This window comes from Amblyomma maculatum, chromosome 1, assembly GCF_055883805.1.
Source record: "Amblyomma maculatum isolate TAMU_Amacu chromosome 1, ASM5588380v1, whole genome shotgun sequence".
NCBI lineage: Eukaryota > Metazoa > Arthropoda > Arachnida > Ixodida > Ixodidae > Amblyomma > Amblyomma maculatum.
In genome coordinates, this window is record NC_139344.1 from 392,214,568 (window position 1) to 392,228,945 (window position 14,378).

At 48.3% G+C, this 14,378-nt stretch overlaps 1 protein-coding gene across 1 annotated transcript; it reads left to right on the top strand.

Annotated features, from left to right (window-relative positions):
* The first annotated feature begins 3,966 nt into the window (after positions 1 to 3,966).
* Positions 3,967 to 14,055, top strand: LOC146208548 (intracellular coagulation inhibitor 1-like). The gene is made up of 4 exons (XM_084578859.1): positions 3,967 to 4,029; positions 9,060 to 9,404; positions 10,359 to 10,943; positions 13,561 to 14,055. The coding sequence occupies exons 1-4, from the start codon at positions 3,967 to 3,969 to the stop codon at positions 14,053 to 14,055; spliced, it is 1,488 nt and encodes a 495-aa protein (XP_084434985.1).
* The last annotated feature ends 323 nt before the right edge of the window (positions 14,056 to 14,378 follow it).

Consider the following 14,378-nt stretch of genomic DNA (forward strand, 5'->3'; position numbering starts at 1 on the left):
GTGGGTAGGTTCACGTGCAAAGCGCAGCTGGGCGCGAAGCAGCTCCTGCGGTATCAGCACGGTTACAGATAGACGTCTGCTCTCCGCCAGAGTGCCCACTGTGGAAGTGTTTTTTGGAAGACCAAGGCACACTCTCAAAGCTTTGGCCTGCATGGCTTCAAGTAGTTTAACGCTTGACTGCGAGAGGCCTTGAAGAACAGGGAGGCTATAACGCAGAAGACCTTCACAAAGTGCTCCATAAAGCCGTAATAATGAATCGGTAGAGCAGCCTCTTCTGGTCGTTGAGAGCATACGGAATATAGATACGTATGAAGAGAGTTTGGTCTTAAGTTGTTGAACGTGTGGTGACCATGAAAGAGACCTATCAAAGGTCACACCTAGAAATTTTTGATGGTTGACATACGGTATAGGAGTGCCAGCAACTTTCAGTACATAACGGGAGAGATCACGTCGTGAAAATGAAATTGCTGCGCACTTTTCTGGAGATATAACAAGACCTCGCTTGTTTAAAAATAATGCAATGCCAACTATTGCTTTTTGTAGCCGAGCATGCACAATGCGCCTGTTTCTTCCGGAGCACCATATGCAGATGTCATCTGCGTAGAGGGAGGTTTGAACAGTAGGTGGCAAGGACCTGTCCAAACCAAGAAGAGATATATTGAAGAGGGTTGGACTTAAAATCCCTCCCTGAGGAACGCCACGAGACACATGATGTAAGGACGTGTCACCTTGATCCGTTGACATGCAAATGGTCCTATCCCGAAGATAGTCAGAAAGCCAGTTATACATTCGTCCAGCAATGCCAATTGAACGCAAGGCTGAATGAATCGCCTCGTGCGTGACATTATCAAATGCTCCTTTAACGTCAAGAAAAACAGCAATAATTAGAGACCGCTCAGCTTTGCTGCGCCTGACACAGTTGGCAAGAGCAATAACATTATCAATACTGCTTCGGCCTTTTCGGAAGCCAGACATTGATGGAGGGTAAATTCCCCTATTCGTCAAGTCCCAGGTAAGGCGTGAATGAACCATTTTTTCCATCAATTTCCCAACACAGCTTAGCAGTGCAATAGGACGATAAGCGTTTAGATCAATTGATGGCTTACCAGGTTTAAGAACGGGTATTACGCGCGCAGTCTTCCAGCTCTCTACAAGGCTGCCAGCTATCCAAGAGTTGTTATAGATGGTAAGCAGCTGAGTTTTGGCTTTTCTTCCAAGACGCGACAGCGAAGTGTAGCTAACATGATCAGGCCCTGGGCAAGATCTTTTGTTGGTAACTGCTAGCGCAGCTTGAAGTTCTTCCATAGTGAACAATTCGTCTAGGAAAGAAGTGTTGGGCGAAGGGACAAAGGTGGGGAGCACATTTTGCAGTGAAGGAGGTGCTAATGGAGCAATCATCTTTGAACAGAAAGTCTCTGCTACATGAAGACAAGTAGTATTGGCATTTAGAGCCACGCACGCGAAAGGATGTAGTTGTGAAGGCTGACTTCTTAAGCTTCGTACAATACTCCATACTTTAGATAGTGGCTTTCTAGGATCTAATTTTGCACAAAAAGATGTCCATTTCCTTCTTTCTAGCTTGTCCAAATGGCGCTGAACGTGTTTTTGTGCTCGCCTAGAAGTCCGGATATCGTCTCTAGAAAGTGTCTTGCGCGCTCGTCTTTCTGCTCTGCGACGTATTGCTCGAAGTTTTTCATATTCGGCGTCAACAGCTGAGTACACCTTTGGCAGGTGGAGGACTCTCGTGTGCAATGTTTGAGCATGTGCTACTGCAGCAATGAAGGAGTCATAACTTAAGTTCGACAGATCCTGCTTTTCTACGGCATCAGCGAAAGCTTCCCAGTTCGTGTAGCGAACTTTATGCCGCTGAGAGGCGAGAGAAAAGCCACAAACCTCAATATATGTAAGTAGGTGATCGCTGCCATGAGCCTCGATGTCCACAGACCAGGTTATTGAAGCTGATAGATCAGCAGAGATCATGGAGATATCAAGAGCACTGGACCGTGCTCCTTGATAGTGAGTTGCTTGGCCGTCGTTGAGAAATAATAAATTGTTGGAAAGTGCGAAGTCGAACAGCTGCCGGCCTCTGGCTGTCGATCTGACGCCTCCCCAAGCAGGATGATGTGCGTTGAAATCTCCCGTTATAATGTGTGGCACAGGGGTACTTCGCATGATATCTTGTAGGCGTTCAATATTGAAATTAGCACGAGGTGGTATGTAGGCAGCAATTACTGTAAACTGCATGTTCATGCACTTTAAAGTGGCTGCAACGTACTCATTATGTGGATCAGTTGGTATGGGATGCTGGATGAAGTTGACGTCTTTCCGGATAGCCAGAAGAACTTTACTGAGGTCTGTACCAGTTGTTGATTGCAGTACTGTGTAGCCTGAGAGACGGATTGTAGTATTAAGCCGAGATTCTGATATAGCAATTATAGGGAAACGATGCTTGAAGACAAAGTGTCGAAAGTCAGAGAGACGGGGGCGGAGGCTGCAGGCATTCCATTGAAAGATGGTGGCCTTATTTCGGATGGCTTGCACGCTGGGTGGAGCAGACGACTGATTGTCTGCTACCGCCATTGTGCCAGGAGAGGAGATATGAAATCAAGAATTGTAAGGATGGCTTTCGCCCCCGGCGAGGAGAGTGGTATAAGAAAAGCACGAACAGCCTCAACAAGTGAGCACAGTTGGGAACTAGAAATGTCAGAGTTTCTGCGAATAGAGGTTTCGCATGAGCGGTTCCGGGATGCACTCCTCGAATGAGGCTGCTGTACAGTAATTTTTTGTGGGCTTGGTACAGATGGTTGTTGAACCTCTGATTGTTGTGGAAGAGGAGGAAATTCAACCACGTCATCAATTCTTGGATGACCAGCATCATCTTTCTGTGACTGTCATTGTGATTTCTTTCCCGTCAATGGTTTTTTTCTGTGATGACTACTCCTGATTTGATTTTGATCAATTAAAGCAGCTTTTGCTGACTTGTAGTCGGTATTGTTGGATATCTTGTACTTATAGATTAGTTTCTCCTTTTGGTAGGCAGTGCAGCTGGAAAACGTTGCCTCATGCTGCTTTCCGCAGTTGGGACAAATGGGGATGTCACTTGGGCACGTGGTACGGTCATGATTTCCCCCACAGCGTGGGCAGCGCAAGGCTAGTCGGCAAGCTGTAGTCACATGGCCGAAGCGCTGACATCTACCACACTGTCGTGGTTTTTGGATGTATTCATGCACACGGTATCATGTATATCCAAGAATAACGTATTCTGGCGCAGATTCTGTCACAAACACAATGCGGATATTTTCGGAATTTCCCAGACGGCGCACCGATTTTATTGGAACTCTCTGTAATAGTGCCGCGTAGATATCTTCTTGAGAAAGATCCAGGGGCACACCCTTGATTACTCCTACGCCACAGTTGTTTGGTCGGGGCTCGTATGCTTGCACTGCAATTCCTGCTATTGATCGTATTTGTAAAAGGCGTTCAGTAGCGACCGCGGTTCGGGTGTCAACTGCCAGAAGATTAAGCCGCTCGTTGGGGCGAACTTGAAGGACGGCATCTGGACCCAGAGATTCAAATGCTTGCCTCATCGCCAGCGGATTAAAGCGAGTAATACGATATCCGGTATCTACTGGTTTTATGATTACTGTGAGGTTGCACTTGGGCGCTTTAGAAGCGTTAGTTGCGTCGACACTGAAATTCGACTGCCTCGAGCTGCGGCGACGCTTCGATGGCACTTGAATAAATTTGTCTGGCTCTTGAGCAGACTTCGCCGCAGCATCTATACAGGTAATGGCAGACGAAGTATCTGAGCTACCGGAAAATCATCCTGACCTGTAGGCATCAGCCGATCCCAGCTTGCGGTGGAAGGACCAGATGCGTGTTATAGATGAGCATCAGAGGGTGAGAGTCCTGAAGTATCTGGTGATGACAGGTGACCGCATGATACACAGGTTGGGATGACGGGTGATGATTGCAGAGCTGGCACAGTATGCTGAGGTAGGCCTGACGCGATGCCAGAAGAACACTCAGGTGATGATCCAGGGTGCGGCACCGGTGGAGCCGCACCCGCCGCTGATAACATGTCAGGATTTTGCAATATAGGCTATTTGGGATATATATATCGAGTATTAAATGGAAAATCAAACAGATTTCTCAGAGACGAGCAGGCAGCCTGACAGCTCCCTGACTTCTTCGTCTTCATGATAAAGAAGGTAGCGTCAAGTGACAATTATGAAAGCTGCATAAAGGTGTATAAAGAAAAAAGAACTTCTTGCAGAACTTTCCCGTTTTCAGGGAGCTAGCAGCTAGCCCAAAGCGGTGCATGCTGGGTAGTCCGCCACATTGTCGTCGTTGGCAGCAGGCGACGCAGGCAAACCAGGCCGCAGTGAATCGACCGACTGTCATGTCGTTTTCGACGGCCCACCAGGCGAACGCGAGGTCATTCTTCCGCTGCCCCTACGTATGTGCAAGATTTCGGCAAATTCCTCAAGAAAGTATGCATCGACGTTGTGTCTGAAAGATAATGCGCGGTAAGCAGTGCGGCGTGGACCCTTTCGCGCTATACGCGCGGACTACAGCATCATGGGTTTCGATTTGTTACCGTTCGTCGACATCGCCGACATTAATTTCTAGTTCTGATGAGTAGTTTAGTACTTTACCGAATTGGTGTCGATCTCGCGTCTGTTGGTTGATCGTGCGAACCATTCGCGTCGGCGTCGCTCAGAGTAATCGTGCTCTCGTGCAGGCGTAATTTTGAAATCCTGAAGAATCCGCAGACGGCATGTCCGGTCTTCGGTTTCTTCGTTTCGCTGTGGATTAAGCTGTTACAACCACCACAACACATCACACCATTACGCCAGAACAGTCTTTGTGCATTACGCGACCATTTGAAAGCGGCTATGTTGCACGTGCGGTTGCGGCGTCGTCAGCTGCCAAGCACGACAACATGACTGGCTACCCAGAATGCATCGCTTCGTGCAAGCTCTTTCACAGCTGGTACTCCCCTGATGGGGCTGGGACAGGTAGGTCAACGCTGCTTGCGGCGGGGCTTGCCTGCCACCGAAGTTTTACCTGTTTCAGGCCGTCATTGCACCCACCACCGCTCCGGTGGGACGACGGCTGTTGTTGCGGCGCGCGTCTTTCTCTCCCTCTTCCTTTTCTTTCTTCTCTATTTTCTCTTCTGTCTGCACGAGGCAGCGGAGGTGGCTCAGCTACAGAGCCAGTAGCAGGCCCGTGCATTTTCTTTTCCTTCTTCCTACAGCCACAACAACCCACTCCAATGAGTGATGTCATGCATACGTCAGCCTAAATACCTTCTATTCTTTAGGCCGACCTGGAATGCAGTGTCGATGGCTTGCAAGTGAGCGCCGGAGTCTTCAGTAACCCTGATTTACGTACCGCACCGACGGTACGAGGGATTGCGGTGTGCAGTAGTGAGGGCTCGGAATTATAGACATATTGAGCACAACTCTAGCCAGAGTTTTCGATTGGCAAATTCAATTTTAATCCTTTCTCGCTCTCCTTCCGGTTCGTTTGCCAAAAAAAAAAGCATGTTTATTGTTGAATTGAACACGGGAACACCCTTCCTCGACACTTGGTTCTAACCAGCCACTTTGATCCTTGACCGCTGTCTGCAAATTAGATTAGAAGCTCACAATGCCTGAGCAGTTTAGTTAAGAAGATGGCCTGTGACAGCGACAACAGGATTTCATTTATTTTCCCTTTTCTAGTTTTCATATCAAAGTTATCCTCTTTCAGTGGTGGCTTAGTCTTAATTTTTTTTTTTCGTTGCAAAGCAGTGGTCCATAAATATAGGCCTATCTCAGTTTGTATTCCGTATCCTCTAGTTTTCAGATACAGAATAATTACCCGAGCATCAAACACTGAGTAGACGCGACAGACATTGCATTCGCGGCAAACTCAAGAGACGTCCGCTGAGCTGCAAGACAGCATCATCTGTGTAGTTATGGTTATATAACTTGGAAGGAGGCATCACGCAGTATGAAAGTTGTTGTTGTTGTTGTGGCTGTAGGAAGAAGGAAAAGAAAATGCACGGGCCATGCTACTGGCTCTGTAGCTGAGCCACCTCCGCTCCCTCGCGCAGACAGAAGAGAAAATAGAGAAGAAAGAAAAGGAAGACGGAGAGAAAGACGCGCGCCGCAACAACAGCCGTCGTCCACCACCGAAGCGGTGGCGTGTGCAGTGACGGCCTACAACAGATAAAAATTCAGTGGCAGGCTAGCCCCCGCCGCAAGCGGCGGTGACCTACCTGCCCCAGCCCCATCAGGGGAGACCTGGTCAGCCCCTCAGTATGAAAGTCCCTGCAAAGACAACAGAGGCGAAAACCCACAACAAAATGTAAATTGGTTTTTATGGGACAGGAAATGCCCCGTATCTGTCACACGTCTCTGCGGACACCTAACTGTGCCGCAGGAAAAGGCAGGAAGGTTGGAGTGAAGGCAGAAAGAAAAAGGCGCCATATTGGAGGGCTGCAGATCAATTTAGGAATTAACATGCATTTTAATTCACTGTAACATGCACTGACATCACAGCACGTGGACGCGTTTGCGCTTCGTCTCCATCGAAACGTGGTTGCCGAACGTCTGCTCCATTTCCCATTATCTTCTGCACTGGAAAAGAGGTGGATCTATCCTCGCGCTCCGTAAAAAGAAATTTAAGCAGGTTAACACTTATCCGTCCACATTAGTGATGTGCCTGACGCACTATAATATTTACCGCGGGCGTTTGCTGCACAGTTTCCTATTGTTTCTTGAGTCGGATCTGCTACTCAACCCCATTTTAACATCAAAAAAGTAGAAAAAAGCCCGTTTGGCACGAGCACTGGACTCCCAATCTCGACCTTAACCGAGGCGCTATAGAAGGAATGGGGGTGCATAACACATGGGAGAAGTTAGCGGAAGCAACGATAACGGTGCAACTCGAACGCCTAAGTCTAACAGACAGGACAGTAGATTCTAAGCTGGGTAGTACTGCAAGGGAACAGAGACACTAAATACCAGGCTAAATAAATAATAGGGGCGCCGGCCTCAACCTAACTTTAAGCTCGAGACGCTCGAGACCTACAACGAGGTCATCGAGCACTACAAGTTAGGACGACGGAAATATCCACCCCAGATATGTCCCTCGCGTCCGCATCTGGCGCCGCCTTCAAGCCAAGAACCACACATCTCCCAAATGGAGATGCCTCACGCAAACGGGAAATCCGGAAGACCAATTCGGCAGATTTTGCAAGGACATAAGAACTCTAAATCATATCCTCTGGGAGTGCAGCCACTCTCTGGGCTACAGTTTATTCAAAGACGCAGAAGCATGGGAGACTGCGCCTCATAGCGAAGACACGGCAACACATGCCAACATTGTCCATCTGGCAGCCGAAGCAACAAACCACTTCGTCTACTAACCCCTGCCCCTTAAGGGTGACATCGGGCTCCCTGGACATCTGCAAACGGTACCAGAACTCCGATATCACCCTTTCCGGACAATAAAAGTTTTCACCACCACCATCTAGTTTCCTTTTTTTTTTTTTGCTGCTACGCTTTAAAACTCGCAAAAAACACTATGTGGCGTTGCGTCAATGTCAAAAAAAAAAAAAAACCTAGATCGTAAAAAGGAAGCAGTCAGAAGGGCAGACAAACAATGGTGAAGTGAAAGTAAGAAACTCAGTGAAATGAGTAAACCGACAGCATATATGTCGTTTTCTACAGCTAGGACTGTGACCGCTCTCAGTATGCGCGCGATGCGCGTTTTATTCTCACTGCCACTGTGTACCCTGTCATTTTTGAATGGATATACAAACTAATCCCCGGCTTGATGCTTGGATTCGGCGAGATGAAATACGGTGTTTGGCCCACCAGGTACCGAGCACCAAGTCTGCCACGGTGGTTTTCGGGAAAGCTATCGTTGCGTCAGTACAACAAATAGGTTTGGTTTGGTTTGGTTTGGTTTGGGGGTTTAACGTCCCAAAGCGACTCAGGCTATGAGAGACGCCGTAGTGGAGGACTCCGGAAATTTCGACCACCTGGGGTTCTTTAACGTGTACTGACATCGCGCAGCACACGGGCGCCTAATTTTTCGCCTCCATCGAAAAGCGGCCGCCGAGGCCGGGATTCGATCCCGCGTCCTTGCCTTGTCAGATGGAGGGGAGGGTGCACTGGGTGCAGCCCTCCTGTGAGGGGTATACAGATCTCAAACAACAACCATCATCATCCTACGGCAACCCTGGGCACAGTAGTCGAGCGTCCTAACCACTGCGCCACCCCGGTGGGGCTCAGTACAACAAATAACCACTGTCAGCACAAGCGGGTTTCCAATTGGTATTCAGCGCTATTATCATGCGCGGTGCAATCAGAGACTTCTGCAAGCATAGATCACTATTTAATCGGCGCTTCCTTGAAAGCACATGCTTGGTCGCCTACAGTTAGTTCAGGTGAATTTTAACCTTCTCGGTGAACGCGGCCATTCGCAACAACTCTGCTTAATTGGTTGGGGCCCGCCGCGGTAGTGGAGTGGTTAAGATGCCCGACTACTTTGCCCGAGTACCCGGGTTCGATCCCGGCCACCGGCAGCTGCGTTTCGATGGAGGTGAAACGAAGAGGCGTCCGTGTGCTGTGCCACAGCCGCTCGATGGAAGCGCACTGGGCGCTTCCATCGAGCGGCAGTGGCTGTGCGATGTTAGCGCACGTTAAAGATCCCCAAGTGGTCAAAGTTACTCCGTAGCCCTACACTACGGTCCCCTTTCTCTTTCCCTCCCTTTCCTTACGGTGCGGTTTAGGTGTCCACACAGCAAGCGTAGCGATTTACTGCACCTTTTCTTTCCTATGAACCAATTATATAAGTGGTTGGTTTGGTTGGCTGGTTTATGGGATTCAATGTCCCAAAGCAACTCAGATTATCAGAGACGCTGCTTAACCGGTGCATAAAGGGCCGAACTATGCATTGAGCCTATAGCCGCGGATGCGACGGCTTGGGATAAAATAATTGAAATCATTGTTAATGATGGTTCATTAATTCACTGTGGTTTCATATCGGCTGTCGTGCAGAATGGGAGCTCAAGCAACTCTGAAAGCTCGGAGTACAACCGCGATTCCACTCGTCGAGTCGCAGAGGTCAAGTACATCCGTGTAGAAGTTGCGAGAGAAGGAGCGGCGAAGGGCTCGGACAGCAGCGACCGCAGCTCCACTCATCCGCCTAGAAAGGTCAAGGACGTTAGTGTTGGCGTCTCAAGAACAAAAGCGGCGATGGGCTCGGACAGCAGCGACCCTATCTGCACTGCTCCCTTCAGGGAAGCCAAGGACGTCGACGTGGATGTCTCGCGACGAAAAACGACGAAGGGCTTGGACATGAGCAACCCCAAGTCCTCCTCCCTGCCCAGGAAAGCCAAGGCCGTTAGCGAGCGCGTCTCGGAAACAACAACGACGAATGGCACAGACAAGAGTGACCGAAGTTCTCCACCTCGGCCCAGGAAGACCAGGAACGGTGGCGCGCACGTCTCAGAAACAAAAACAGCGAATAACTCGAATTGCAGTGCCGTAAACTCCCATCCGCTGCACGGGAATACCAGGAGCGTTGGCACGCGCATCTCAGAAACAAAAGCAATGAATGGCTCGAAGAATAGCTATTCTAGCTCTACTCCTCTCCCATCGCATGCTAAGAGAGATGACATGGATTACTCTAAAACAAGAGAGACAAATGGCTCAGATTACAGCGACCAAACATTCTATCCTCCTCCCCGCAAGCCTAGGGAAGTCAACGCAGGAATTGCCGAAAGTGAGACTGCAAAGAGTGCTAACAGCAGAGCTCAGGACTCCTCTACTTCACCAAGGGACTTCAAAGATGTCGGCGTAGAAGTTCCGGGAAGAGAGGAGACGGCAACCACCACTAATATGACAACTGTGAGAGTCTCAAAACCCGCTGTGCGAATCACTGTCAACAAGCCGCCCCCGTCTCTGTATTCAAAGTGGTGGAACATTCTTTTGTGGTCGATGACTCCGAAAATAACGTGGTTCATCGGAGCACTACAAGACCCGCAGGGATCAGCAAAAGCTGGTCGTATTTCGAGCCAGGGTTCGTCGGTGCTCGAGGACAAACAAGCTCCTACATTACAGCAAGTATACGAACCTTCCAAGAGCTCTGAAGAGAACGACGCCCCACATGTCCGCTTCGAGGCGGACGCTAGAGAACCTCCAGCAAAAAGACGAAAGATTATTGCAAGTGATTCGATGAATCAGGTCTCATCAAATTTTTCGCCCGATAAACCACAGGGAACAACCACGTTTTTTGACAGAAAGCTAGAAAGTCATAGTGAAGCTGAGTTATTCATGTCGCAAACGGAAACTAAGAGCACTGCTATTGCACGCATTGCTGTCAACACCTACAAGCAATCCAAGCGCCGCCCTTATATAGTCTGCAGGCACCTAACGGAAGCTACAAATGATATTGGCTTACAAATATTTTGCTCGTACCCAGAAGACCAGAGACTGTGTCTATCCTTATACGGGTTGTCTTTCATCATTGCCCTGACAGAGCGCTATGTGAAAGACACGAAAGTATTCCTCAGAGAAACTTTAAAATGCGGTGCTATGGTGCTCAATGACGATGGCTGGATGGCGTACCCTTGCAGAGAAGTAGTGACAACCTTGAAAAGAAGGTTAGTGGAGACCGATGAAGTATCTGTGATCACGGAGACGTATCTTAGGCGTTCCGCCACAGTTAACCAGCAGGCAAAATGCGGTATTGCATCGTCAACGAAGAACATCACGAGCCATTTCCTGACTGCGGAGTTTGAAACTTTCAGCCAAGGCCCGGCTCAGGGATTCTGTAACGAAGTGCTCTTCAACACAGCCTGCTTCGAGAATCTCTGGAGATGCCCCTTCAACAGGCAGTCGACATATGTGGGCAGCTTCCTCAATAACTGGACAGACAAGGTAAGCACTATTCAAATTTTACCCAGACGAGCTCGGTGACAATGCTAGGAAATGAGGAGAGGACCCAGTAAAAAGAGAACGCTGGGTCGACTTGGTCATTCCTATCTGAGCCTGTTGTTTTCAGTTGTAAGTTTCGATTTAAATTGGCCTCAATAGTTCCACCAGGGTCCGTACTCCAAGTTTGCCTCGTTTTCGGAAGTGTCATCTCCCTGACCTCGAGTAATCCGATTGGTGAAAATGCCGGAACCGGAAGTGGAACTGATGTCCGGTTCCGGTGCGGTGTTTTCACTAATAAGAAGATTCGAGGTCATGGAGATAACGATCAGTTTTGAAAACGACGCAAACTCGGAATGCGGTCCCTGGAATTCGAATTTGAGCTCCTCAAGTTGCAAATTGGTGGTTGATCGAACGCAAAGTATGGGCCCCGATACACAGACTTTATTGAAATCTTCAAATGTTTGCCCGCGATTGACTTTTGATAAGTTAGGGTTCAATGTCAAATGAGAATTCATCACAGTCGGCCGCTACACTTGTCCACTGGCAAACCTGAAAACTTAGCTGGATGACAGCCACTGGAATATTAATCTCCCAGCCAGTTTCTCGGCTTTCGAAGAAAATGGGCAATTGTTCCTAACCGCTATACACTCAGCTGTGTCCAAAAGGTAATCAGACTGGATTGTCGGTTGAAAACCGCGGTCCTTTTTGAACGTTAGTGTGCTTCGATGAAAGTCTCAAGTAGGTCTTCAGAATGTTTCTAATTGAAACTGAACAACTGAGAGTTTTACAGCCGGGACGTGAACTTAAATCCAATGTTCTTGGCTGAGGTTTGTTTCTTGTACTCCAGAAAAACGAACGAAACAAAGATTTAATTCGGCTCTAGAGAGATTAGGGCAAAGGATAGTAGAAAATGCAGGATGTCGTCGCATGCTTTCTGGTACCCTCTGGCGTCATCTGTGTGTTTTTACGTAGTCATTCAACTAAAATTTCAGTTAGTATTTTATCTACTCAGGTGTCTTCGTCTAATGCAGGTGCCTCTCGTTTCAAGCAAATTAAAAAAATTAAACCAGGGTATCGAGTTCGGAGCAAATGGATGTCCTTTTATGTGCTTTCTGCGGTATTTAAAACAAACCCTTGAACTGGAGCATGCATTTCTTTCCAAGTACACAAATATTTCCATTTGCAAGTCTCCCTGTGTTTGCTTGTTTTTTGCCAAGGCTGCTCGCTCTTTTTTGCACGCTTATTAATAAATGAGTTGGGTGACACGTACGGCACGCTGGTTTGAACGTACACTGACTATAAAACGCCATCCGTACTTGTGTTCTCCGTGAAGACCAATTCGATGGCTCTTCCCGACTATGTTGCGGTCTATCCAGAAGCACTTATCCCAGCAGAAATTGCATATCGAAATTTCCTGCCATCCGCCAACTGGTTACACGCACGGCAGAAAAGACTTCGTAATCAACGTAAATTACTACTTGTGTCTACGTCCCGCAGTTATATTCCAAAATGGCAGGTGACGGCGTCAGGTATTTGCTTTCATATTATGACTGATAAAGCTCTAGTTTCCGTGAAGGTAACTCATTTGTATTCAGAGTGCGGTAATCGTTCAACTCAGGCGGCCTAAAAAAGGTACGTGCGCGCTATGTAACCCACGGCCACGATCAAGAATTCACTTAAGGGTAAGCCTGCAAAGCATAAAAGGCCGGTCATCTTTAAAACTTCAAAACACTCCAAATGTGACTAAATCCGTTTCCTGTTGAACGAAAAGTTTTTGAAAGAGCCCTGAAATGCTACTTCTGGAAATATTGTAATGTAAGAAATCCATAGAGGTGGCCTTTTTGAATATCCGAGTCAAATTTAAAGGCTTTGAGTTGAACCTAAAATTTAGAAATAATTTTGTTTAAAAGTGCTCCTGGCGACCGCTCGCAGCCTATTCGAGCGACACATTCCCGCGCGAAAACCACCCCTATGACGTCATTGAGGCTTGCTGGCTGCGCCCGCTCATTGAAAGCCTCTCAAGTTGCACGGACTGGACACTTGTTGGGGCACCGTCTCTGCTTTTCGTTTTCCTTGCGCGCCGGCGTGGGCTGAGTTCAGGGGGAGAGGAGTAGCACCTTTTTCGATCGCCTATATGCTCGGTTGAATAAAGCTGGCTTACAAATTTTTTTTGCGTGCGGAGACGAATAATGGGATACCTATTGCTTATGCTCGTTTTGCAGATTTTAGTAAATAGCTTTAAATAGCGCGTTCTGTGTAATATAAATAATTGTTCACAGCAAGGAAAAGCGGGCAATATCTGACACACTTGTATCTGCGGATACCTGAACCACGCCGTAAGGGAAGGGGGGGGAAGGGGGGAGTAAGTGGATATAGAGAAAGAGGTGCCGTAGTGGAGGGCTGCGGAGTAATTTCGACCACCTGGGGATCTTTAACGCACGCTGAGATCGCACAGAGCATGGACGGCTCTTCGTTCCGCATCTTGATGCACTATTTTGCGATAGTAATCGGGCTGAAAGATGTATTGAAGAACACAATTTCACAACTTTTTCGAGGTTCTGCGGCACACAGAGTTGGTAATGCTGAAATCAAGCATGCAATCTCGGCACTCTTGTTTCAGATGACGGTGGTCATGATGCGCAGGACTTCCATCCTGCCATATTCATTCTACCCCGACCGCCAAGTGGACGTCGTCAGCTTGCCCTATGCAGATGACGCGACCTCCATGACGCTGATCGTGCAACGGTCGCCGTCTTCTGGTGACCTCTCGGTTCTCACTCCAGACGACGTGATGGGCTTCATCCACGGTGCCAGAAACGTGCTCCTCACACTGCACCTTCCCAAATTCTGCGTGACCAGCTCCGTCGACGTGGCCGACCTGATGACTCAGATCGCGTGCGCCGACTCAAGGCATCAGGAGATGAGGTTCTTGCACGCAAGAATGGAGACCAGCATCGCGGTGGACGAAGGAAACTGGCGCGTTACTTGTTCCGAACGTACTGGGAGCATGGGAAACCCCGTGACCGTCGTCGTTGACAGGCCGTTTTATTTCTTCATAACCGAAAACAGGTCCGGCCTGATATTGTACGTGGGCAGGGTGACGTCGTTGGCGTGATTGCTTCCCAACAACCCACCCCACCTTTTTGCATAGCTCAACTTCCAGCAGTGTTAGTGCTTAACAGCCGGCTGTTGTGTTCGCCTGTTTCAACCGCTGACGACATATCTTGTCCGCAACATGTGCCTTTGTAACGACTGGAAAAAAAGGAGATATAAAGCTACTGATAGATATGTCTCTACGAGGAGGATTAAAACTTATTGCGACTGAGAGTTGATCATGGCTCGTTCGTACAATTAAGTGAAGGCCGTAGCGCGAATAGCGCCATTGTAGTTAATATAGTGTACAACCAAAATTGCTAGTTAATGCGGAATTCTGCGTGT